Raw genomic sequence first — 27,571 nt, 5'->3', positions numbered from 1 at the left:
AATACATAACTCCCCACTCCAACCTTCTTTTTTTTTTTTAATGTTTATTATTTATTTTTTAACAGAGAGAAAGAGAGAGAGAGAGAGAGAGAGAGAGAGATTGGTTGTGAGTAGGGGAGAGGCAGAGAGAGATGAAAACACAGAATCTGAAGCAGGTTCCAGGCTCTGAGCTATCAGCACACAGTCCGACATGGGATTCAAACCCATGAACTATGAGATCATGACATGAGCTGAAGTCGGATACTTGACTGAATGACTCAGGTGCCACACCCTCCCCCAACCTTCTTAATAGTTTTATTAGTCTGCTCAGGCTGCCATAATAAGGCATTAGAGGCTGGGTAGCTTAAACAACAGAAAAACACTTTTTCACAGTTCTGGAGGCTAAAAGTACAAGATCAAGGTATCTTCAAGTTTGGTGTCTTCTGAGGCCTTTCTCCTTGGCTTGCAGATAGACAGCCACCTTCTGCTGTGTCCTCACATGGTCATCCCTCAGTCCTTGCTTTCTGTGTCCTAATCTTTTCTTGTAAAGACACCAGCCATATTAATTAGGACCAATCCATATGACTTCATTTTACTTTAATTACCTCTTTCTAAGCTCTATCTCCAAATACAGTCACATTCTGAGGTACTGGGAGTTAGGACTTCAATATATGAAGGTTGATGGGACTTAATTCAGCCTCTAACAGGGGATATGTGTCCAATGTAAGAAGGAAGAGTCATGTAAGATTTTCCAGACTTCTGATTTAGCTGAGCTTTTCCATGACCTTTATCTTTGAGCTTATTACTTGATGCTGGGCAATATCTCTGATTCATGTGAATCTGATCCTGGCTGTTAGCTTAAGCTATTTCTGTACTGTTTATTTTTTAGAACAATAGATTGTAAGCAAATACAAAAAAATATTGTGTCAATCTGGATGTCTTCTGTAACATTCTTTGCAATTTACTTTCTTTTCAAGTTTTTTAAAATAGAAATAAAACAAGAGGGTAAGGAAGCTGATGTCTGAACAAAGGTAGTAACATAGGCTAGACAAGAACAAGGAAGTGTTGTATTAATTAAACAAGGAGGCTGTTAGACTGATGTAGTTCTAATGCCCTGGCAACCTACTAAGCAAACCAAATTCTAACCCTGTAAATGCCTCAGTTAATGAAATTGAAACTAAGAACAACCCATCACAAACAGCCAAGTAGACTTTAATCTATTTAGAGCTAATCAATGATTTATTTGTTTTTGTGTATATAAGCCTCTTCCCAACTCCTGGGGGTAGAATGCTCCTAACCACCTCTTTGTTGGTGCTGCTTGGTTAGACTAGATTTTGCTGGGAAGGAAGGAAGGAAAGATGGAAAGAAGGAAGGAAGGAAGGAAGAAACAGAGAAAGAGAGAAAGAGAGAGAGAAAGAGAGAAAGAGAAAAAGAAAGAGAGAGAAAGAAAAGAAAGAGAAAGAAAGGAAAGAAAAGGAAAGAAAGGAAGGAAGGAAGGAAGGAAAAGAAAGAAAGAAAAGGAAAGAAAGGAAGAAAGAAAAGAAAGAAAGGAAGAAAGAAAGAAAGAAAAGAAAGAAAGAAAGGAAGGAAGGAAGGAAGAAAGAAAGGGAGAAAGAGAAAGAAATAAATAAAGAAAGAAATCTTAAAATGTTTAACAAGCCTTACTTTAACTTCTAACAGAAGGTCTGCAGAGGGAGGCAAAGAATGCCTGCCTGAACCCAGTGGCACGCAACCCCTCAAAGGGAAAGCAGCCAACGGAAAGGAAAACCACCTATTGGACTAGCCAGGAGGCGGGGCCAGGATCCTCCGCATGTACAGACTCTGCACCGGAGGAGGAGGAGGAGGGAGGGCCCTGCGCAGGCGCAGGAGGGAGGGACCGCTTGGGGCCCGCCTCCCGGGCGGTCTAGGCTCGGTCTGGGCCGCCTGAGACTTCTTCACCTGGAGAGCCGGGTCCCATGGCGCTGCGGGGTATCCTGGTGTTGGAGCTGGCCGGCCTGGCCCCAGGCCCGTTCTGCGGTATGGTCCTCGCGGACTTCGGGGCCCAGGTGGTGCGTGTGGACCGGCCGGGCGCCAGAGGGGACGTCAGCTTCATGGCACGGGGCAAGCGCTCGCTGGCGGTGAACCTGAAGCGGCCGGATGGGGCATTGGTGCTGAGGCGCCTGTGCGCCCAGGCGGACGTGGTGCTGGAGCCCTTCCGCCACGGTGAGCCCCAGGCTCCTCTGCGGCTCCGACGGGGGACCAGACGCGGAAAGGTCCCCGCCGAAGGGAGGGGCTGGGCCGTACGAGCCCGTCACATCTACGCTCTGTTGCCGACAGAACCTTTTCCTGTCACTGCCTTTCTAGATTTTTCTGTCGCGTTTTGCTATTGTTGATCAGTCCCCCCTTGAGATGATCTATACTTGGAATCTCAGATACTGAGGTTGCCCCTGTTCTCCTTATACCCATTTCCGCCCCCTCCCCCAGATTCTCTTTGTTTCTAATCACTCATTTGTGCTTGTCTTAATTATTTGAGAGTCCCGAATCCTGTGAGAATCTAAGGAAAGCCAAAGATTGCCTTCCTGGAAAATTGCATGTAGGTACATAGTCGTTTTTCTACCGTTTTGGGGGTTGGTGTACCCTCTAAAGCATCTAGACCCAGGCTAACATTCTCTGCGGTAAATCCTGGTGTTCCAAGTTCCTTCCAGCTTCAGCTCAATTTGGTTTACAGTTTGCTTCCTGGAGCCACCTTTTCCATCCCCACTATTTTCACCTTTTTATAGACAGATGATGGCCAAATTGATAATCGTACCTCCATCTTTTAGAGCCATAGACCTCTGAAATACACAGACTGTGCACGTGTCTTAACTGGCTGTCTTATCTCCCAGGCACTGCAACTTCCATAAATCCCAAAACAAGCACATTATCTTACCTCCGAGAATAACATCTCCTCTTGTGTTACTTATTTTTTTATTTTTTATTTTTATTTTTATTTAAAATTTACATCCAAATTAGTTAGCATATGGTGCAACAATGATTTCAGGAGTAGATTCCTTAGTGCCCCTTACCCATTTAGCCCACCCCCAACCCCCCACAGCCCCTCCAGCAACCCTCAGTTTGTTCTCCATATTTGAGTCTCTTATGTTTTGTCCCCCTCCCTGTTTTTATATTATTTTTCTTTCCCTTCCCTTGTGTTCATCTGTTTTGTCTCTTAAAGCCCACATATGAGTGAAGTCATATATTTGTCTTTTCTCTGACTAATTTCACTTAGCATAATACCCTCCAGTTCCATCCGCGTAGTTGCAAATGGCAAGATTTCATTGTTTTTGATTGCCGAGTAATACTCCATTTTATATATATACCACATCTTCTTTATCCATTCATCCATCGAGGGACATTTGGGCTCTTTCCATACTTTGGCTATTGTTGATAGTGCTGTTATAAACATGGGGGTGCATGTGTCCCTTTGAAACAGCACACCTGTATCCCTTGGGTAAATACCTAGTAGTGCAATAGCTGGGTCATAGGGTAGTTCTATTTTTAGTTCATGGAACCACCATACTGTTTTCCAGAGTGGCTGCACTAGCTTGCATTCCCATCCTCCTGTGTTGTTTTTCTCATTAAATGGAACCAGTACCCTCCCAGCTGCCTGAATCCAAACCCTGTACTCTGCCCATGACTCCAAATATTCTTAACTGCATTTGCTTTCAGTTATCAGGAATCCTCCTTAGCTTCTGTAGCTTCCTTCACGCTGTTGTAACAGCCTTTTTAAAGATGATATGTGGGTCTAGCACAATTTGGATCCATTCTCAGCTCCCAGGGCAATCTTGCTCAAAGTACAAATCCAAAGCTTTGCCTGATATATAGCAGGAAGTCAGTAAATGTTTGGTGAATGAATTGAAGATCTGTGGGGCACCAGGCATATTAAATGTTAAATCATTTATTCACACAGCCAGATTGGAGGATGATAATAATTTAATAATTAGGATTATATCATAATTTAATAATGCCCCATTTAAAGATAGAGGCTCGACATGGTTGACTCCACGATCTTGCAATTAGAAGGAAAATAGAGGGGTGCCTGGGTGGCTCAGTCGGTTAAGCATCCGACTCCGGCTCAGGTCATGATCTCGCGGTCCGTGGGTTGGAGCCCCGCGTCGGGCTCTGTGCTGACAGCTCAGAGCCTGGAGCCTGCTTCAGATTCTGTGTCTCCTTCTCTCTGTGACTCTCCCCCATTCATGCTCTGTCTCTCTCTGTCTCAAAAATAAATAAACATTTAAAAAAAATTTTTAAAAAAAGAAGGAAAATGGAGCTGTGAATACAGATGTAGCTGCCAGGTGAGAGGATTGTGGCTGGTGTTTAGGTAGAAGACTAGAGTTTTCTGTAATTTACTATAGCTTTAGGAAGACAAAACTGTAAATATATAGTCTTCATTATTTTTAATCCCAGGAGGTTAAAAATACTAGTTATCTGAATTTTGTGCAATAAATACTATACTTATTCATAAGAGCTCTTAGATGGTATTGTAGCAAATTTTATCACTGACATTTTGGTGAGCTTTTTTTGTGAAGATGCCCATGCTAGGCACTTCAGAGACCCATGGAAACAGATCAGGTGTGAATCCTGCCAGAGGAGCTTCTAAACTGAGGGGAAGATGATGGAATATATACACAAAAGCACAGTGTGAGGTAGAAGGTGGCGGATGATGGGGGCACAGAAAAAGAAAACACCTTAAAGGCTTTCGAAAGTGAATTTTTGACCAAATTCAGCCCCAGGGTAACTGTTCTAGGAGAACAAGCCATTTCTAATAAATTACTAAGGAGAGTATTTGGGGAACTATAAAGGCACTGACTAAAGGAAGGAATGGCCCACTATGGGGATTGCAGGAACTTGGATATGCCTGAAGGGAATTAAGGTGGGGCTGGAAGGAAATAGGATTTGGGGGCAGAAGTCACACATTCCAGAAATGGTGGCTTCACTCTGTGTCCTTAATTATTGGAAACGTGCTAAAACCCACAACAAACGTTATCGGTATGATTTGGAAGAGTGCTATTTTATGTTTGCCACAGAGAGAGGATTGTTCCTATCCTCAATTCATCCCTCTTAAAAAAAAAAAAAAAAAAAATCTTTGTTCCCTTTCTCTTAAGGTGTTATGGAAAAACTCCAGCTAGGCCCGGAGATTCTGCAGAGGGAGAATCCAAAGCTCATCTATGCCAGGTTGAGTGGATTTGGCCAGTCAGGAAGATTCTGCGGGGTAGCAGGCCATGACATCAACTATTTGGCTTTGTCAGGTATGTTGACAAAATAATTTCTCTACACCTTTTATTTTGTTCCCAGTCAAGATTTACAGTTACACCAACTAAAAAGAATTTTTTAAAGGTGAAAATTTAAATATTTATCACAATCAATAAGGAGAGCATGGTTTGAAAAGAGTTGGTTTGTCATAGAACACTTATTCCCAACCCCTTTCCCTCTGACTTGACACATTTGAGGGATAATATACTCTCACTAGTAACATTTACTTACTACATTTCTCACTACAATTCTCAGGCAAGACCCTGCCAGGAAGTAAGAGCCTTGGTGGTAATGGGGATGGCTGTTGTACAATTCTAGAAGTCCAATGCGCTATCCATTGCGCAACGGAGCCACCTGCTGTTGTACAATTCTAAAATGCTGATAGAGTTTGATCTGAACTCCCCTTTCCACCTCCATTCTGAATCATTGCCTGAGTCACCATTTTAGACTTCTATGAATACCTGTAGCTTTCAGGTCATATTGTCACTTTATTAGAATTTTTGCCTGTGAGAACAGGTCTTAGAATGGCCTGATCCTAGAATTCTAAGAAATTGTGTGTTGTTGAATAAAGGCCTCAAATTTCCTGTGAGTACACATTTAAAGATTGAGGATAAGAGTGTGGGTAGAATTGTTTTTTCCATCTATTTAAAAATAGAATTACTTTATTTTTTCTTGTGTTTGATTATTTTCTTGCATCTCTAATAAGACTGAAAGTGGGTCATAACTGTTGGTAAGCCATAATCTAAATTGCTAACAATAATTTTTTCCTCGAAACTCAGTGAGTAAAAACTTAGCAATAAAATTCTGAAAGTGTTATTTGGAATAAAGTTTTAGAGAGAAAACAACAACAAAACAAAACAAAACAAGGAGTCTTGTTGGGGGAAAAGCCTGTTTATAAATATGCTGACTAGGTTTAGATTTGGAAAAGCATCATGTACCGGTTTTCACCATGTCCGCAACTAGAATGATTGGTTATTCCTCGTAAGATGTTCATGTATCTATTTAAAAGTGACATTAAATTTACATTTCGTGTTCCTTGATTTCTTTAAATTATGTAGGTGTTCTGTCAAAGATTGGCAGAAGTGGTGAGAATCCGTATGCACCGCTGAATCTCCTGGCTGACTTTGGTGGTGGTGGCCTCATATGCACACTGGGCATCTTGTTGGCTCTTTTTCAACGCACACGCTCTGGCAAAGGTCAGGTCATTGATGCCAGCATGGTAAGTGTTAACTGGGGGAGGTGATAAGCCTACCAGTTGTTCTAAGTATGATAGGCGGCTGCCTCAGATTGTTTTGTGAATAAGAGATAAATGAGATTTGAAGTTTGAATCCAAATTATCCAGGATATCCTTTTTTTTTTTTTTAATAGCCTCATATCCTTTCATTGAGTATCTTGTTTGTAGAATCAGTTTTCTAAACTTTTCATGACTCATCTGATTCCTGCGTTGGTTTCAACAATCTTCGCCTGCCATTTCTTGTGCTTAGAATACAGTTTTCAAGCAATCTTCATTAAAAACTGGGCTCGGGAAGGAAGTCCCCCTTAGCAGACAGAGAAGATTCTTAAGGGTGCTAGAGTAAAATTGGGTCAGTCTAGACTTTCCTGTTACAGTTTGCAGGGGAGACTCCAACATCACGAAGCTTCAGTTTTTTCACTGTCACGCACTGAGTACGTGCCTTGCGTTATGCTAGGCGCTTTCCCTGTGCGATTTCTCCTAATCCTCAAAACACCAGTTCCAGTTGGAATACTTTATTTGAAGAAAGGAGAAACTGAAGCATAGAAATTTGCCCAAGTTCTCACAGCCAGTTGATAAGAGCCCAATCCAGCATTCTACATATGTATTTGCATTTGGACAGATCTTTGGAGGGAGAAGGAAGATGGGTTTGAGGAAGACAAGACTGGAGGCAGAGGGACAGTTACTGGGTTGTTGCTGGGAGATACGAGCAAGTACTAAAGTCATTGATGGTGGAACAGGTCTGGATCTGAGGGCTATTGGAGACATAAAATTGCCAGGATCTGGTGACGCGTTGGCAGTAAAGGGGGAGCGAGGAGTCAAGGGTGGCTCCCGTGTTTCTGGCTTGGATGACCTGGTGGATGGCATCACTGGCACCTTGGGGGCAGACTGCCAATGGAAGAGGCAGTATGGGTCAGTGGTTAAGAGCACGGATTCTGGCACCTGTTTCCTCCACCCCAGCTCTGCCGCTGACTGGTTCTGGGACTTGGGTGAGTTACTTACCTCCCTGTGCCTCGGCTTCTTCTTTGTAAAATGGAGACAGTAATGGTAACTGCCTCATAGCATTGTTAGAGAACTAAGCGAATTGATGCCTTGTTCGGTGTGTAAACAATGCCTGGCATAGAGGAGGTGCTATGTAAGAACTTGGTATTATTGTTGTTGTTATTCTTGTATGATAAGAGGAATTCAGTTTGGGTCATTTCAAGTTTGAAGTCTCTTTCAGATATCCCCACAGAGTGAGTACTCGAAGTTAGAAACTAGAAACAGGTTTTATTGTCATTTGGAAGCCACATGAGACCGTGTGGTCCTCTAAGGAAGGGGACAGAGCACCATATTTGAAGAGTGGGCAGTAGAGGAGAAGTCAGGGCATAAGGAGAGCAAAGTGGAGAACCGAGGAGTGTTTCCATGGAAACGAAAGATAAAGAAAGTGCTAAAAGAAAAAAAAAAGGAATGGTCAGAGGGTCAGGTGTCAGTAGAGACCTCAAGAGTTTATTTATTTTTTATATATTTTTAAGTTTATTTATTGAGAGAGAGAAAGCGAACGGGGGAGAGGCAGAGAGAGGGGGGAATCCCAAGCAGGCTCCACACTGTCAGTGCAGAGCTTTACATGGAGCTTGAACTCACAAACCATGAGATCATGACCAGAGCTGAAATCAAGAGTCAGAGGCTCAACTGACTGAGCCACCCAGTTACCGGCCTCAAGAGTTTAGATCTGAACACTGTAAATTGGATTTGTCATTGGTGACCTTTTGCAAAAGCCATTTCCATGGCCCTTATCTTGGGGGCTTAGCTTATGCTTCCTTCTCACAGGCTAAACCCTGTGCTATTTCTCTTCCTTCTGATACTTTTATCAGGATACATTTGCATGTCCTCTGTGTCCATCTCTAAAGTGTGGTGTGTGATTGATCTTTTTTTTTCTTTTAATATTTATCTTAGAGAGAGAGAGAGAGAGAGGGAGAGAACAAGCAGGGAAGGGGCAGAGAGAGAGGGAAACAGAGGATCCAAAGCAGGCTCTGCACTGACAGCAGAGAGTCCCATATGGGGCTCAAACTAACGAACTGTGAACTCATCACCTAAGCTGAAGTTGGGCACTTAACCCACTGAGCTACCTAGGCGCCCCTGTGACATACTATTTGGTATGTCAGCTGTCAGAGCCATAAAATCAGGTGTGTGTGAGATTTCAAGTTTAAAGGGAAAGTTGGGATGTCTCCAAAGATATAGCCAGTAACTGTGAGAAACTCCGTGGACCCCCAATTCCAGCTATTTGATATGAGGGTGCTTTGCTGGCCTTCTCCTTGGGGTTCGAGAATCATTAGGATCATAAAGCCATGAGGGTAGGGAGGTATTCTTCTCTGGAGAGCCACATGCATCCAGCCTTGTGACAATTATACCTGAAGATGTGAATCCATTCCTGTTATTTCAGAACTCAGTGGGAAGTTGGCATTCCCAAACTAGTTTGTCTGGACTCAGAAAACCTGTATATCTGCTGCTCATATTTTATGTTAATTGTGTAACTTTCTAGTGATTGTTAAGGTATATTAAATATTCAGATATAGTTTTCTTTGGCTTGGAGTCAAGCTAGAGTATGCTAAATTTAACTGTAATGTGGTTTACCTTTAAAATGTGATAGTTTCCTATTACCTATGTGTATGTGTTTATAGGTATTGAGACCAAAAGAAAGATTTTTTCAAAAGCTCTTTGCTTTATTTTTAACTTTTTATGCTGACAGTTAAAAATTTTTTTTTTTTTTAACATTTATTTATTTTTGAGAAATAGAGTGAGACAAAGCATGAGCCGGGGAGGGGCAGAGAGAGAAGGAGACACAGAATCTGAAGCAGGCTCCAGGCTCTGAGCAAGCGGTCAGCACAGAGCCCGATGCGGGGCTTGAACCCACAAACTGTGAGATGATGACCTGAGCCAAAGTCAGAGGCTCAACCGACTGAGCCACCCAGGTGCCCCTATCCTGAAAGTTTTTAATGTATATAATTATGGAGAGAATATATAATGAACTTCCGTGTACCCTCACTTGGCTTCAAACATTATCAACATTTGGCAGTCTTATTTGAAAAGAACAACAAAAGTAGTTCCTTCTAAGTCTTTTCTGAACTGTATTTTCTGAACTGAATAGTGGAGAAACCCTCTATCATAAACCTGTTCTAACACACTTTCTTGAAATATCAAGAAGTTGTGTAATTAGATACAGTCTTCCTGTACTCTAAGAAACATTGTTACACAAATGTTAAAAAAAAAAACTAAGTGGAAATTAATTGTTGTTTTATAGTTTAAATGTCTGGATTCATATTGTATACTGTTTCTTTTCCAAAGGTGGAAGGAACGGCATACCTAAGTTCTTTTCTGTGGAAATCTCAACAAGTAGGACTGTGGGAACGACCTCGAGGACAGAACATGCTAGATGGTGGAGCACCTTTCTACACAACCTACAGGACAGCAGATGGGGGCTTCATGGCTGTGGGAGCAGTAGAACCCCAGTTCTACAAGCTGCTAATCAAAGGTAAGTAATATTCCTGTGCCTCTCCTGCTCCCTCCCCTTTTCTTGTGGGTGTTCTTTAACCTCGATTTTAGGCCTTTTAAATTCATTATGTCTTTTATTATGTATCCACTTTATGATTATAATTGTAATTATATTGTGGGGCATTTCCCTTATGTTTAAATTGACAGATACTTTCATAAGTCTATAAAATAGCTCAGAGTTTTAAAAAATAATCCATTTTATGCGAGTTCAATTTCATACTCAGCAGTGTTAGATATTTATGTTGCCCTTGCGTGCCCATGTCTTATTCTCAGAAATGGTGTGCTGGTTCTGCCAGTTCTCATTCCTTGATAGATGCCCCCATGGGGTGCCAGAGCACAGAGTGACTTCGGTGAATAAGATTCTGTTGGAATATGTTATTATCACTTGATGCTTCTACAGTTTACCTTTCTTGCAGATTCTTGTCTCATTTGCATGTGGCCACAAGTTAGCAGGAGAATTTGCGATCTCTTCTTCTCTAATTAAACAATCAGACTAACATTTTGTTCCTGTAACATGTTTGAATTTGAAGTTTACTTTACAGGTAAATGAATAGCTAAGAAGTTTTAGAATATACATTGAAGAGGTATGACAAGCTGGTCATGGTGTGTCTGTCTTTTCAACTTCACGGTTGGAGTCTCATTGTGTTTTGTAGTTTTTCAGATGCAATATACTACTCAAAGTTGTTTGCATATAGCTGAAATCATTGTTTTTTGCTAGCATCAGAAAGCGTTTTATGATCAACAATATTAACTTCACTAACTTAAATATAGTTGGAAAAACAAACAACAAAATGGTTTATGTAGATCATAAAAGTCTTTTTGTTCCAAAATTAAAACTAAGAATGGAAGGTATTAATTCAAAATTAGGGACAGAACAATGCTATTTGAGGGGCTGAACACAGAGGGATCAACACCCTTTCCTCGGTGGTTCAGGGCCTTAGAAGGCAGGAGGGATATAGCAAGGTGAAGTTTGTACCTGACATAAATCTTGTATATTTATGCATTGTCTATAGAGAATTTAAACGTAATAATAAAATTGACTAAACTTCAGTCCGTTTTTGTTTTTGTTTTTTTAAACAGAGTGTGAGTGGGGAAGAGGGGCAGAAGGGGAGAGGGAGAGAGAATTTTAAGCAAGCTGCGTGTTCAGCACAAAGCCCAACACAGGGCACAATCCATGCCCCTAGGATCATGACCTAAGCCAAAATCAAGAGTCAGACACTCAACGGACTGAGCCACCCAGGTGCCCATCAGTCAGCTTTTTGTCATCATCATTCACAGGCAATTCTAAATGACAATGGTAAAATAAACTCATTGAAAAAATTTTGTTAGGAGAGGCTGAGTGGCTCAGCTGGTTAAGCATCTGACTTCGTCTCAGGTCATGATCTCATGGTTTGTGAGTTTGAACCCCTTGTCAGGCTCTGTGCTGACAGCTTGGAGCCTGGAGCCTGCTTCAGATTCTGGGTCTTCCTCTCTCTCTAGCCCTCCCCAGCTTGCGCTCAGTCTCTTTCTTGCTCAAAAATAAATCAACAGAAAAAGAAAACAAATGTTAGTTTGAGTTCTAAACAATTGCTACAGCTATTGTTGAGTTCTAATAACATATGTAAGATCTATTAGCACATTTTTATACTTAGCCTTTAGTAAATATTACATAGAAATTATTCAGAGAACTCCCAATTTTACGGTCTCACTCCTGTTTTTTCTTTTAAAATTTGTATAGTTTCAACATCCACATTTAGGTCTCTGTTAAATTATGATTAATTTTTTTGTATGGGGTGAGGTAGGGGTCCAACTTCATTGTTTTGCATATGGCTATCCAGTTTTCCCAGCACTGTTTGTCAAAAAGACTATTCTTTCTCCATTGAATGGTTTTGGCGTCTTTGTTGAAAATCAGTTGGCCATAATTGTAAGGGTTTAGTTTTGGACTCAGTTCTCTTCCATTGATGTACATGTCTACCCTTATGTCAGTACCACACTGTGTTGATCATTGTAGCTTTGTAGTAGGTTTGAAATTAGGAAGTGTGAGTCTTCCAATTTTGTTCTTTTTTAAGATTGACTATTCGGGGTCCCTTCCATTTCCATATGTATTGTTTTTAATGCTTATTATTATTGAGAGAGAGAGAGAGACAGAGTGTGAGTCAGGGAAGGGTAGAGAGAGAGGGAGACACAGAATCTGAAGCAGGCTCCAGGCTCTGAGCAATCTGCACAGAACCTGTCATGGGGCTTGAACCCATGAACCACAAGATTATGACATGAAGTGAAGTTGGACGCCCAACCGACTGAGCCACCCAGGGGCCCCTCCATATGTATTTTAGAATCATCTTGCCAATTTCTGCAAAAAAGGCAGCTGGGATTTTGATAAGTGTTGTGCTGAATTGTGCATCAGTCTGGGGAGTATTGCCATCTTACCAGTATTAAGCCTTAATACCCATGAACATATATGATGCTTTTCATTTATAGAGGTCTAGAATTTTTTCAATGATACTTTGTAATTTTCAGTGCACACACCTGCACTTATGCTGCTAAATTTATAGAAGAATTTTATTATTTTTGATGCAATTGTAAATGGTACATTTTTGCATTGTTCGTTATTAGTGTATAGAAATACATAGTAAGTAGTTACTTTTGTATATTGATCTTATTTCCTGCAACCTCACTGAGCTCATTTTTCTTCTAAGTGTGGATCTCTGAGTTTATCTTGCTTGATTTCCTTGAGATTCTTGCATGTGCAAGTAATTTGTTTTTCATCAAATTTGGGAATTTTTCAGACATTTTTTCTTCTAGGATTTTCTCTGCCTTTTTTCTGTCTCTCTTCTTGTGAGACTCCCTTAATGCTTATGTTGGTATTTGTGTGTGTGTATGTACACATTTAGCTTTCTTGTAACAAAACAGCTTGTGGACTTTACCATTTAAAATTGAGCATCATCTTTCCTTTCCAGTGAAGCAGAAAGAAAAATTAAAAATAAACGGGAACAAAATTACAATAGACAATGTCAATTTCAGATAAGATCCTACAGGTTCTTCTGATTCTCCCCTCAAGTGGCAGGGCTCAAGTTATCATTAGGAGAGAATTTTATTTTAAAAATGTCATCTAAAACTGCAAAGATGTCCGTTAAGCATCATAATTAAACATGCCAGCGGAGAAGCCATGTTGTCAAAAGGCTCACCCAAACATCTCAAACTCACCCTTTGCTGACCTTCTATAACCCCATTTTTTAAATTTCTTTTTTCTTTTTTTTAAACAGGAGGAAGTAGGCAGATAAATGTTGGTAAATGCTAACCTTCCATATTCATATACAGACACAGAGTAATCTCTGAGCCCAATAGAGAAAGGAGGGAAAAAGCTAGAATTCTATGTACTACTACACAGGGGCCTACCACCTTCCAGCTTCCAGCAGAGCTAAGGGAGTAGAAAATTTTTCTTTTTTCCCACAGAGCACAGTAGCTTTGATTCCATTAAGTTTTTGTTGGGACAGGAAGGGATAAAAATTGAATGTCGAAGAGAAAGGGGTAGAGATTCTTTTCCCACTGTATTCTGCTCATGGTATTTCCCCCCCAAATAAGTTGAAAACCATGGTGTAATGGGAGAGAAAAGAGACTTCAAAAAAACAGGACAAATGAGCTAAGGTAGGGGTGGGGGGAAGGACTGCAACTTGCTCCCAGGGACTGGAGAAAATCCCAAAAGGAAGGTTGGAACCTGTTAATGTTCCATTAGTCATCTTCCCCTTCCTCCCCCTCGTCATCGTCTCCATCACCTTCATCCTCATCTCCTTATTCATCAGTATCTTCCAGTCTTCCCCCCCCCCCCCCCTTCTCCGTTCCCATCTTCATCATCCATATTAGGAACCAAGTAGTACTTGAATGAATTTGATCAAATATCCTCTTTGATGACATCTCCTAACTCATCTGCACCTGCATCAGAATGGTCAGGAAACCAGGTGAAGAAGCTTTCTGGTTCCTCATGCTGTCTCTTTCCGCTGGCTTTCTTCTGCATTTGACTTGGACATTTCATCAAATCCTTTCAAGATTTCCATCTGATTTCAGTAGCTTTTGAAGATGGATCACCACTCTCATTCAGATGAAATTCTTTGGAGAGACCTTTATTTTCAAAGTAAGGGTTTTCATCAAAATAAAAATCTATCCTGTAACTTGATTTAATATCTTCAAATGCTGTCACTTCACCTCTTGTCAAGTAATGTAGTGCCTCTTCATCTTCCTTCCCAAGCAGTGCAGACACTTGTGGGTGGTTGACAAAGGTTGTTACCCCCTTGTGGGATTTTGGCAGTTGATTCCAACTTCTGAAAAAATGGTTGGCAGAGTTTCTTATATTTATGTTCTACTTTCAAAGTCTTCTCACTGGCTTATGCATTAAGTCTGTCTGTTCCATTTGTACTTCATCAGGATGTTCAGTTGTTGGCTGTTCTTGTTCTCCCTTTGGCAAGGGTTGAGAGGGTGCTGTCTCCTCTGGCTTGGAGGCAGGAGGCAGTCTCAGTTTCTTCATTTGAGGTGAGAGTGAAGACTGGCATTTGGGGGCCATGCTGTGAAGAGAGTCCAGGAAACAAGGGAAGACGCATGTCTGGAAGAAGCTCTGATGACTCCATATTTTGGTATTCTTGATGGTGTCCTACAGGTCTCTGAGGTTCTGTTCACTTTTCTTTATTCTCTTTTTGTTATTGTCTTTTATTTCTTTCCTCAGTATACCTCTTTTTGAGTTTGCTGATTCTTTCTCTTGTCAGTTCATGTCTATTGCTGAGTCCTTCTTTTTAAAAAAAAATTTTTTTAATGTTTTATTTATGCTTGAGAGAAAGAGAGACAGAGCATGAATGAGGGAGGGGCACAGCAAGAGAGGGAGACACAGAATCTGAAACAGGCTCCAGGCTCTGAGCTGTCAGCACAGAGCCCAACGTGGGGCTTGAACTCACGGACCGCGAGATCATGACCTGAGCCAAAGTTGGACGCTCAACCAACTGAGCCACCCAGGTGCCCCTTGCTGAGTCCTTCTAATGAAAGTTTTATTTGTTATATACTTTTCAATTCCAGAATTTCTATTTGGCTTCTTTTTTAACAATCTAACTCTTTATTGATATTCTCTTTGATTAAACATCATTCTCAAATTTTGTTGAACTTTTCAGACATGGTTTCCTTCAGTGCTTTGAATATATTTAAAATAACTAGTTGATTTAAAGTCTTTGTCTAGTAAGTCCAGTATCTGGATTTTTTCAGGGACAGTTTCTGTTGATTCCTTTTTGTCTTGTGTAAGGGCCACATTTGCTTCCTTCTTTGCATGTCTCACAAGTTTTGTTGAAATTGGATATTTGAAATAATGTAAAATGACCACTTGGGAAATCAGGTCTTCACTTCCCTTCCCTCTCCCCTATCCTGGATTTATTATTGCTGCTATTTGTTTATGTAATGACTTTCTTGGACTAAATCTGTGTTCTTTGGTATGTGCAGTCACAGAAGTCTGTTTGGTTAGCTTGGTCATCAGGTAATAATTGGATAGAGATGTCCTTAAATGCCTTGAACCAATAAATTTCCCATCCTTTTCTGTGTCTTTACTTCTTGCTTGTACAGACTCAGGGTCAGCCAGAGGTGAAAGATTAGGACCTTCTCAGATCTTTCCTGGGCATACTCATAGCCCTATATATGTGCCTTCTAAATTCCTGGAAATATGTTGGAGCATTTCAAAGCCCCCCATGAACATCCTATTCCCCACTTTTTTTCTTTTATTTGTCAGCTTCTTTTTATCCCAACAGGGAATGCCACCTCAGATAGCTATGATATTAAATAGTTGTCACTGATTTTTTTTTTTTTTTGATAAATGTTAACAGTGTTCCAGAAATAAGGCATTGTGAGCTCCAAGTCAGATCAAATAAAGACAAGCCATGAGAATGGAGCCTTTCAGGGAGCTGCTAGACAAATGGCAGTTCTTGGGGGATGGGATTTGGGGGAAGCTCTCAACTCATTTCCGTCCTGCAAGTGGCTGTTATCCTGCTAGTTGTTTTACAGAGCTGTGACTGAGAGCCTGTTGGTTTTCATGACTACCACAGAGCTGGGGAGAGAGGGAGAAATTAGTGCAAGTTATAATACCACAAGGCTTACTGATCTTATGAGATGCAGCTGTTTTTCCTAAATAAATGCTCTTTGGATTGTTGTAAACTTCTAATTTCCAGAGTTACAAAAAAGTTCATTCTGACAGTTTGTGCCAGGGTTCTGTTGCTTTTATGCAAGAACAGGTTTCTGAAGGTTCTTGCTCTGCCATTCCAGAAGTTAACTTCCCTCCTTGGCATGTCTTATTGTTATCTTAAAACATATGTGTTTGGAATGATCATTTCTAACATCCACACTCCACCACAAGGAGTGAGTTTTTCTGGAAATACTGAAAATGAAACGAGACATTATTCTAGCAGGCTGATTGCTCCAGCCCTTCATCTTCTGACCACTTTCTCCTGGGCTTTCTCTTTTTAAGTCTAAACTCTGTAACCACTCTGATTTTTTACAGCCTCCTGTCTTTGTATCCACAGCCTTGTATGGTGTCCTTAACCTCCTCTCTCCGTTCAAAGTTACGAGGGATCCTTGGCTGACAGGTGGTTTGTGCTTCAGGCCGGCTTAACATGTTAAGCCAGCTTTGGTGAATCTATATAGTCCATGCCAAAATGCCACAGCATTTTCTTTCTTTCACAAGATTTATTTACAAAAGTACTACTTTTATTAATCACATATACATTACTTCTCTCTCAGGCCCAGCTGGACAAGCTGCCACATCTAGACTGATTTTATTACCTTATTCATTTTACCTTATATTTGAGATCTTTGAGACCATACTTTATTTTTTTTTTTTTTTATTTTTTTATTTTTTTTTATTTTTGGGACAGAGAGAGACAGAGCATGAACGGGGGAGGGACAGAGAGAGAGGGAGACACAGAATCGGAAACAAGCTCCAGGCTCCGAGCCATCAGCCCAGAGCCTGACGCGGGGCTCGAACTCACGGACCGTGAGATCGTGACCTGGCTGAAGTCGGACGCTTAACCGACTGCGCCACCCAGGCGCCCCGAGACCATACTTTAATCTTAACATAATACACAAGGTTTTTATAAGGTAAAAATTCTACCGTACTGCATGTCTGCTGCTTTCTGGGGCAAAAAAAAATCTGTAAATACAGAGAATTTCATGACGTTTTGAGATAACAAGACACTTACAAGTATATTCAGATAAGTAGTAGAGAATTTTTAAGTTGTTTTAAAATTTCAAAATCTTACTAAAAGAAAAGCAGACAATAACGAGTATTGTCAAGGTTGTGAGGAAACTGCAACCCCCTGTGCATTACTAGTGGGAATGTAATATGGCAGGTCCTCAAAAAATTAAATAGAATTACTATAAATTTTATGCTACCACAATTTTTAAAAGATTAAAAGTAATTCAAAATAATATGTGTTTTAGAAAAGAATGTAATACAGAATTTGTAAAGAAGTAAAAATTCTCTCTTGTTCTTTCACTTGGGGGAAGTTTGGGATGTGGCTTTCAAGAACTTTTTCTGTGCACATACCAACACGGTTGTTTTATTTATTTATAAATTGTATTTATATATAATATAAAATTATCCAAACTTACAATTAATAGCTGTCTTTTTGTATTCAACAGTATACTAAAGATGTCCTTTCTTGGCAATACAAAAATTCTGCACCCTCATGATATACCTAGCAGCATATGAAACTGTATGGTACGCCTGTACTAAAATTTAAATGTTTCCTTATTCAAGTTCATTTATGTTTTTTCCACAGCTTTGCATTGTAACAAATATTTATTATTTACTAATAAACATTAATCTTTGTACATGTATCATTGCATACTTACAACATGAATTTTTAACTGTTTAATATATGCCTAATATTGTGTTACAGAGCAGTAAAGTTTATGGCATGTACTTAAAATAATAAGTATTTTGTGTAATTGTGTGTATGTATGTGTATGTGTTACATGTATATATAAGATCACTTTTTGGAAATCAAAACATACTTTCCCAGGTTTTAAATAGTCTGAGTCTACAGGCCAGTCCTTAAAAGTCTGTTTAAATTTAATAATTGATTATGCTATAAAAACTAGCTGCAATCTACAATTATATTCATGTAGGGGAGTGGTTTTAGAGTACCATACAGGAATGTCAAGAGCACAAGAAACAGCGTATCCTAAACCACTGGTAGTTAGTCCTGTGGCCTTGATAAGAGTCATGGGCAGGATAGGAAACTATGGGCTGAGAAAGGATAATAAGACAGTGGAAAAGCTAGGGTGTCAGAATTAGGGGTAGGAGCTGGAGTCTTTTGATTTCTAGTATTTTTTCCAGTATACAAACTTTAACCTGTGAGACCATTAATCTCAAATATAATGTCTGTTACAGGGAGAGCATATTTTATTTAGTCTGTTTATAATGTCTTTTATCAGGGAGATCCAATTTTATTTAGTATTATGATTCTGATCACATTCTGATTAAAAAAAAACCTGAAAAGCATGCAAAGATATTTATAACAGTAGCTATGATCTAAATCACTATTTTTTGGCTAACTGGACACTTTATTTGTTTTTCAGTCACAGAGTTTGGGGTAGTCAGGAAAAAGAAGAAAAGTAAAAGACATCCTTAGGAACATTTTTGTGTGTGTGTAGATTATAGTGATAAAGCTGAAGTAATGGCTCAGTGTTTTTCCTCGTATATGAATGGGTCAGAGGAAAATTTACTTGTTTATCCCACAGGTGTCTTTTCACAACTATCCAGAACTATGTGAGTTCTCCTTATTTCCTTATATATCCCAAAACCCTAAGAAGGGCCTGCAGTATTCATATCTACTTTCCTTTATAGGGATTTTCTTCTTCAAAGCAGCTTACATGCAATTAATTAGTCATCGTTCTTCTACATGATAGGGAAGGAAAGGATGACAAAAGTGAGAATTATTAGATTAACTTGACTGAACTTCTGCAAAATCACATGCATACGAAGGTCCTTTCATGATTATTCCACTCTAAGATCCACATTTAAAAACTCTCTTCCTTGTGGGAATAGAAAATGACATTTACACCAAACTCTAGTAAAGTGGCTTTTGGGGTATAATTTAATCAGCACTGGAGTTCAGGTGTGTCTGCAGGGGTAGGTGCTTGTAGTTAATAAAGGAAGCAGTGAGCAGGTCCTGGGCCAAGAAGCCATCCTTTCTGTTAAATCCCCAGCTGAATGCTTTCATTTTCTCTCCACTATGTGTTGATGAGCTTTTCATGATCCCCTTCATGCTTGACACAAAAGTCTGTGTGCCCCGTTCATGATTTGACTGGTTGACCACTTTCTGTCCTGTTTGCTGTAGGAACAATTTTTTGCATGGGTCTTTGGGTACCTTACAAATCCTTTGTTCCTAGTTCACAGCAGTTTTGTAAGAGGGTAATGAGTCAAATATCACTGCTTAACTAGAGCTCTTTTATTTGTCCAAAATAAAAGGAGATGAATATTACATGTTAAATTGCAATCTTGAATTTAATCATTTATCATCAGGCTTCTTCCTTAAAAACTGGGGTAGTCATGTGTAAAGTTGTTTAAATTTTATATTTCGTAGGGTTTGGGAACACTATATAAAATGTGGGGTTATTTGAAATCAGTATGACAGATAATAACATCTTGAGGAAATTTCTTTTTGAAAACCTACTCAGGGAAAAATCAATTTCTGGAAACTAGACCTTTACAGATAGACTACTTTTGGTGAAATGTAAATAATAAAATCTTGGCAGTAGGAAGTCTGTTTTCAGTCTTGCTACCCTATTACCTTTGCCCTTTCCGGCTACTGGCTCCAAGTTGAGTTTGAATTGTGTCTCTTGACCCATCTGAGAAACCCTTAAAGACACCCTATTTGGGACACTATGGTGAGGTCAAAACTCATTTTATTGACTATAACCACTCCACCCAAAGCATAATAATTTAAGAAGTTGTGTTTTTATTCTCAGGACTTGGACTAAAGTCTGATGAGCTTCCTAATCAAATGAGCATGACTGATTGGCCAGAAATGAAGAGGAGGTTCGCAGAGGTATTTGCAAAGAAGACCAAAGAAGAGTGGTGTCAGATCTTCGATGGCACAGATGCGTGTGTGACTCCAGTTCTGACGTTTGAAGAGGTCACCCAGCATGATCATAACAAAGAACGAGGCTCATTTATCACTGATGAGGAGCAGAATGTGAGTCCCCGCCCTGCACCTCTGCTGTCAGACACCCCCGCTCTCCCTTCTTCCAAGAGGGATCCTTTTGTAGGAGAACATACTGAAGAGATACTTCAAGAGTTTGGGTTCAGTCAGGTAGAGATCAATCAGCTTGCCTCAGATAAAATCATTGAAATTAATAAGCCACGAGCTAATCTCTAAATTCCAGGCCTCACAGCTCAAGTGAATTGAATATTACATGTTCAGTGTGGGATAATACATAAAATTGTGTGCACAGAAACACGAAGGAACAGCATCCTGGTAGACCAGCTGTTCTAATCAAGAAACAAGACTGTGAGTACACTGTAATGATTGAATTCTGAAAATGGTTAACATGATTATTGATTTAGGAATGTTTTTAGTTTACTAATATTAAATTGTGGCAGTTTTTCTGCTTTTCAATTTACTTGATAGATTATATTTTTAATATTAAGATATGAATAATATACTTTCAATAGATGAATATAATGGTTTTTATTAAATAAAGCCTTTCCCCCCTAAAGTTTACTTCTGCTTCTAAGTTTCTGAAAAGTTTTCAAGAAAGTCCTTGAAATAGCACTTAAAAAGCAATTTGTGACTCATTTAAATAACGTTGGCTCTACTATTTACCAAAATGAAGTCCTTAGAAAAGTCTGATCCTTTTAATGTGGTAAGAAAATCTTTCAGCCAGCCTCTTTGAATTGTAATTTTAGAAAATGTTCTTGATGTTTCCTTCAGATAACCCCCACTGTCCAGCTAGACCACAGGACTAGAGCCCGGCTCTGTGTGGCTGCCTCTTAGCATCACCTACCATGTCTCTTAGTAAATTGCCACCATCAGACAATCCTGCTAGACTCTTCCTCCTCTTACAGGTTTCTGGCCTCAATTCCCATCACATCTGCCTCTGCCCCCAGTGTGCCCATGGCTTACCCCTCACTTCATTTAGGCCACTGCCCAAATGTCACCTTAGGGAGTACCCTTTCCTGACCCCTCCCTAAAATGGCAGCCACTTTATCACTTTCTTTCCCCTCTCCCGTTTCATTTTTCTTCACCTCGTGTATTATTACTGACATTATACTGATTAACCCCAGCCCTCTTAACCAACTATCTCTTAACCAGTGCACACTAGAATGGAAGCTTTAGGAAGGGCTTTATAGGTTTTGTTCACTGTTAAATCCTCACTTCCTAGATCAGTGCCTGGCTCATAGTGGAAACTTTGTAAATATTTATTAAAGAAGTGAATCTCAATAGTGAAGTGCTGTCAGTGTTCATCTTCATGGCTCCATACCGATCCGCTCTGCCCAACATCCATTGCTGACTTCATTCAGACCCCTATTACCTCTTTCCTGGACCACTGCTCTGCTTGCCTACCTGACTTACACCTCCAGTACCACTGCCGCCGCCTCCTCCTCCTCCTCCTCCTCCTCCTCCTCCTCCTCCTCCTCTTTCTCCTCCTCTTCCTCCTCCTCCTCCTCTTCCTCCTCCTCTTCCTCCTCTTCCTCCTCTTCCTCCTCTTCCTTCTTCTTCTTCTTCTTCTTCTACTTCTACTTCTTCTTCTTCTTCTTTTTATCCTGTTACTCTACTGGTAATCTTTACCACATCAAACTGGTCTTTTCATCCTGTAAGATTCTTCAATGGTTCTCTTTTCTTTTCCTTATGTAACAAATACAAATCCATTTATGTAGCATATCAACCCTTTTTTATAATAAGACTTCTACCTAGCTGTTCAGTCCCATCTCTACTCCCCAGCACTTTCTATTGGACTGACTCAAGTTTCTAATTATGTGATGGTCTCTCTTGCTTCCATTCCTTTCCATGTGGAAACAAACGAAAATGAAAATACAACAATCCAAATTCTTAGGGACGCAGCGAAGGCAGTCCTGAGAGGAAAATACATTGCAATCCGGCCTATCTCAAGAAACAAGAAAAATCCCAAATACAAAATCTAACAGCACACCTAAAGGAAATAGAACAGCAAAGGCAGCCTAAACCCAGCAGAAGAAGAGAAATAATAAAGATCAGAGCAGAAATAAACAATATAGAATCTAAAAAAACTGTAGAGCAGATCAACGAAACCAAGAGTTGGTTTTTTGAAAAAATAAACAAAATTGACAAACCTCTAGCCAGGCTTCTCAAAAAGAAAAGGGAGATGACCCAAATAGATAAAATCATGAATGAAAATGGAATTATTACAACCAATCCCTCAGAGATACAAACAATTGTCAGGGAATACTATAAAAAATTATATGCCAACAAATTGGACAACCTGGAAGAAATGGACAAATTCCTAAACACCCACACTCTTCCAAAACTCAATCAGGAGGAAATAGAAAGCTTGAACAGACCCATAACCAGCGAAGAAATTGAATCGGTTATCAAAAATCTCCCAACAAATAAGAGTCCAGGACCAGATGGCTTCCCAGGGGAGTTCTACCAGACGTTTAAAGCAGAGATAATACCTATCCTTCTCAAGCTATTCCAAGAAATAGAAAGGGAAGGAAAACTTCCAGACTCATTCTATGAAGCCAGTATTACTTTGATTCCTAAACCAGACAGAGACCCAGTAAAAAAAGAGACCTACAGGCCAATATCCCTGATGAATATGGATGCAAAAATTCTCAATAAGATACTAGCAAATCGAATTCAACAGCATATAAAAAGAATTATTCACCATGATCAAGTGGGATTCATTCCTGGGATGCAGGGCTGGTTCAACATTCGCAAATCGATCAACGTGATACATCACGTTAACAAAAAAAAAGAGAAGAACCATATGATCCTGTCAATCGATGCAGAAAAGGCCTTTGACAAAATCCAGCACCTTTTCTTAATAAAAACCCTTGAGAAAGTCGGGATAGAAGGAACATACTTAAAGATCATAAAAGCCATTTATGAAAAGCCCACAGCTAACATCATCTTCAATGGGGAAAAACTGAGAGCTTTTTCCCTGAGATCAGGAACACGACAGGGATGCCCACTCTCACTGCTGTTGTTTAACATAGTGCTGGAAGTTCTAGCATCAGCACTCAGACAACAAAAGGAAATCAAAGGCATCAAAATTGGGAAAGATGAAGTCAAGCCTTCACTTTTTGCAGATGACATGATATTATACATGGAAAATCCGATAGACTCCACCAAAAGTCTGCTAGAACTGATACATGAATTCAGCAAAGTTGCAGGATACAAAATCAATGTACAGAAATCAGTTGCATTCTTATACACTAACAAGCAACAGAAAGACAAATAAAGAAACTGATCCCATTCACAATTGCACCAAGAAGCATAAAATACCTAGGAATAAATCTAACCAAAGATGTAAAAGATCTGTATGCTGAAAACTATAGAAAGCTTATGCAGGTAATTGAAGAAGATATAAAGAAATGGAAAGACATTCCCTGCTCATGGATTGGAAGAATAAATATTGTCAAAATGTCAATACTACCCAAAGCTATCTACACATTCAATGCAATCCCAATCAAAATTGCACCAGCATTCTTCTCAAAACTAGAACAAGCAATCCTAAAATTCATATGGAACCACAAAAGGCCCCGAATAGCCAAAGTAATTTTGAAGAAGAAGACCAAAGCAGGAGGCATCACAATCCCAGACTTTAGCCTCTACTACAAAGCTGTCATCATCAAGACAGCATGGTATTGGCATAAAAACAGACACATAGACCAATGGAATAGAATAGAAACCCCAGAACTAGACCCACAAACGTATGGCCAACTCATCTTTGACAAAGCAGGAAAGAACATCCAATGGAAAAAAGACAGTCTCTTTAACAAATGGTGCTGGGAGAATTGGACAGCAACATGCAGAAGGTTGAAACTAGACCACTTTCTCACACCATTCACAAAAATAAACTCAAAATGGATAAAGGACCTGAATGTGAGACAGGAAACCATCAAAACCTTGGAGGAGAAAGCAGGAAAAGACCTCTCTGACCTCAGCCGTAGCAATCTCTTACTCGGCACATCCCCAAAGGCAAGGGAATTAAAAGCAAAAGTGAATTACTGGGACCTTATGAAGATAAAAAGCTTCTGCACAGCAAAGGAAACAACCAACAAAACTAAAAGGCAACCAACGGAATGGGAAAAGATATTTGCAAATGACATATCGGACAAAGGGCTAGTATCCAAAATCTATAAAGAGCTCATCAAACTCCACACACGAAAAACAAATAACCCAGTGAAGAAATGGGCAGAAAACATGAATAAACACTTCTCTAAAGAAGACATCCGGATGGCCAACAGGCACATGAAAAGATGTTCAACATCGCTCCTCATCAGGGAAATACAAATCAAAACCACACTCAGATATCACCTCACGCCAGTCAGAGTGGCCAAAATGAAGAAATCAGGAGACTATAGATGCTGGAGAGGATGTGGAGAAACGGGAACCCTCTTGCACTGTTGGTGGGAATGCAAATTGGTGCAGCCGCTCTGGAAAGCAGTGTGGAGGTTCCTCAAAAAATTAAAAATAGACCTACCCTATGACCCAGCAATAGCACTGCTAGGAATTTATCCAAGGGATACAGGAGTACTGATGCATAGGGGCACTTGTACCCCAATGTTTATAGCAGCACTCTCAACAATAGCCAAATTATGGAAAGAGCCGAAATGTCCATCAACTGATGAATGGATAAAGAAATTGTGGTTTATATACACAATGGAATACTACGTGGCAATGAGAAAAAATGAAATATGGCCTTTTGTAGCAACGTGGATGGAACTGGAGAGTGTGATGCTAAGTGAGATAAGCCATACAGAGAAAGACAGATACCATATGGTTTCACTCTTATGTGGATCCTGAGAAACGTAACAGAAACCCATGGGGGAGGGGAAGGAAAAAAAAAAAAAAAGAGGTTAGAGTGGGAGAGAGCCAAAGCATAAGAGACTGTTAAAAACTGAGAACAAACTGAGGGTTGATGGGGGGTGGGAGGGAGGGCAGGGTGGGTGATGGGTATTGAGGAGGGCACCTTTTGGGATGAGCACTGGGTGTTGTAAAAAAATAAATAAGTAAATAAATAAAAAAAAATGTAAAAAAAAAAAAAAAAAGACCACACTTTGAGTGCCACTGTCCTAATGGATATGAACAAAGTCTTTTCCCCTTTGCTACTGTCATAATAGGTGCTCAAAAAATATCTCTTGAAGGGTTAATGAGGGAAAGAATAAAAGCCAGTTGGCAAAAATCTGTAAATAAGCAGATGGGCTAGCTCAAAATATTGATATCTGTGATTAATTGATTTTATACCAAATGTTTGAATGAAAAAATTGGTTTCTGTAGTTTATACTTTTTAAAGAATACAGGTATATAAATAAGGCTAATAGATTTTGTTAATGACCATACTTTTCTTCTGAAGAGTCTAAGACCCTGTATAGAAAATGTACACTTCCTCTTTGGTTATCTTTTGACAAACTGTAGACTTAGAAATGGGCAAGAGTGTAGGTGAGAAGAAAATAGGAGGCTCTAAGGAGGATGGAGGACTAGCAGGCAATTGAAGATGGCAAATTCTAGTGAAAGATTGTATTCTTGAATACATAGGAATTTTATTCTTGCATGTGTAGTTCAATATACACTGATTTACACTTTTTTTTTCTTTTAATTTTTTTTTTCAACATTTTTTATTTATTTTTGGGACAGAGAGAGACAGAGCATGAATGGGGGAGGGGCAGAGAGAGATGGAGACACAGAATCGGAAACAGGCTCCAGGCTCCGAGCCATCAGCTCAGAGCCTGACGCGGGGCTCGAACTCACAGACCGCGAGATCGTGACCTGGCTGAAGTCGGAGGCTTAACCGACTGCGCCACCCAGGCGCCCCTGATTTACACTTTTGATCCTACAATGTAGGAAGTGATGGGATGCTACACACTGTATGGCGATGAATCAAATGACATGGAATAAGGTGACTGGTTGCATCCAGGCCTCTGTGCACATTTTAGGCTTCATCAAAGGAGACACAAGTGTCACAGGGGTAGTTGAAGCAGGGGTACAATGAGTTCTCATCTCATTGTACAGATGAGAACACAGGGCTCAGATGGTCTTAAAACCTTCTTAGTTCGTATCTCCCTTTGTGTCTGAGTAACTTTTTCATGGTGCCTCTTGGCCAAAAGAAATATCTAACCATTCCATTTATAAAGAATTAGGTCCCAACAGCTTAATTATTTATGCCCTAATAACTAACTGTTTGAGAAAACACACATACAAAAGAGAAAGCACTTTTATTTTTATTTCATTTTTAACACTCTTACTTATAGGTCATATATGTGTTGGACACTATGCAGCTTCTCATGCCTTGAAATAATATTGGGCACCACTACCCTCATTTTCTGTTCCATATTTATTTTCATACAGTACTTGCTTTTTATCGTGATTGTGGGAAATCCAGCCTCACAGAAATACGTAATCATTGAAAGGATTGTAGTGCAATCTTAGGTTGAAAGGATGAACTACCTCACTGATAGTTCATGGGGTATCTGACAGGTGTTGAGTTTCACTCTGTTTACTGTCTTCAAAACTTTAAATATCCTGAGGCACCCCTTTGAGGTCACTGTGGTGCCTGGGGCATCTTGGCACACAGTTTGGGACCCACCAGTTTTAAGTGATTTGCCCAGGAAGATACTGGTAGGAAGAGGCAGAACCAGAATTTAAAATTTCATATTCTGACTCCGAGTCTTGCTCTTATACCATTTTTAAGGCCCTTCCTGTAAGATTGTGTTCCTCTTGCCACAGGAACTTTTCATTTGAACTCAGGATCCAGCAAGGAAAATATGACCCACTCAGAGTCTTTAAATTAGAGGAAATTTATTCTTACACCATAAACAAAAATAAACTCAAAATGGATTAAAGGCCTACATGTGAAACCATAAGATTCCTAGAAGAAAATAGGTAGTAATTTCTTTGACATCAGCTGTAGACATATTTTACAAGATATGTATCCTCTGGCAAGGAAAACAAAAACAAAATTAAACTATTGATTCTACATCAAAATAAATAGCTTTTGCCCAGCAAAGGAAACTATCGTCAGAACAAAAGGGCAACCAATTGAATGGGAGAAGATATCTGCAGATGATATATCCAATACAGGGTTAATATCCAAAATATGTAAACAGTTTATACAACTCAACACCAAAAAAAGAAATTATGCAATTAAAAATGAGCAGAGGACCTGAATAGACATTTTTCCAAAGAAGATATACAGATGGCAAACAGACACATGAAAAGATCCTCAACATCACTCATCACCAGGGAAATACAAATTAAAACCACATTGAGACAACCACTTTACGGCTGTCAGAATGGCTAAAGTCAAAAACACAACAAATGACAAGTGTTGGAGAAGATGTGGAGAAAAAGG

At 39.7% G+C, this 27,571-nt stretch overlaps 1 protein-coding gene and 1 pseudogene across 1 annotated transcript; one reads left to right on the top strand and one right to left on the bottom strand.

The window, feature by feature from the left end:
- Positions 1–1,835: 1,835 nt before the first annotated feature.
- AMACR (alpha-methylacyl-CoA racemase) lies at positions 1,836–21,459 on the top strand. Its single transcript, XM_060634444.3, has 5 exons — positions 1,836–2,181; positions 5,103–5,246; positions 6,309–6,469; positions 9,806–9,992; positions 19,985–21,459. The coding sequence occupies exons 1-5, from the start codon at positions 1,935–1,937 to the stop codon at positions 20,392–20,394; spliced, it is 1,149 nt and encodes a 382-aa protein (XP_060490427.1). The 5' UTR covers positions 1,836–1,934; the 3' UTR covers positions 20,395–21,459.
- On the bottom strand, positions 12,703–16,501 carry LOC144615956 (protein SET-like; annotated as a pseudogene).
- Positions 21,460–27,571: the final 6,112 nt, after the last annotated feature.

This window comes from Panthera onca, chromosome A1, assembly GCF_046562875.1.
Source record: "Panthera onca isolate mPanOnc1 chromosome A1, mPanOnc1 haplotype 2, whole genome shotgun sequence".
Taxonomy (NCBI): domain Eukaryota; kingdom Metazoa; phylum Chordata; class Mammalia; order Carnivora; family Felidae; genus Panthera; species Panthera onca.
Note: the sequence above shows the minus strand (reverse complement) of the source record. Positions and strands in the feature narration are given on the sequence as shown.

What these genes read in the sequence shown, in the direction of transcription:
- AMACR (XM_060634444.3), top strand. Translation starts at nt 1,935, where the DNA reads ATGGCGCTGCGGGGTATCCTGGTGTTGGAGCTGGCCGGCCTGGCCCCA. An exon ending in GCTGGAGCCCTTCCGCCACG is followed by an intron (nt 2,182 to 5,102) that starts GTGAGCCCCAGG and finishes CTTTCTCTTAAG; the next exon opens with GTGTTATGGAAAAACTCCAG. An exon ending in CTACAAGCTGCTAATCAAAG is followed by an intron (nt 9,993 to 19,984) that starts GTAAGTAATATT and finishes TTTTATTCTCAG; the next exon opens with GACTTGGACTAAAGTCTGAT.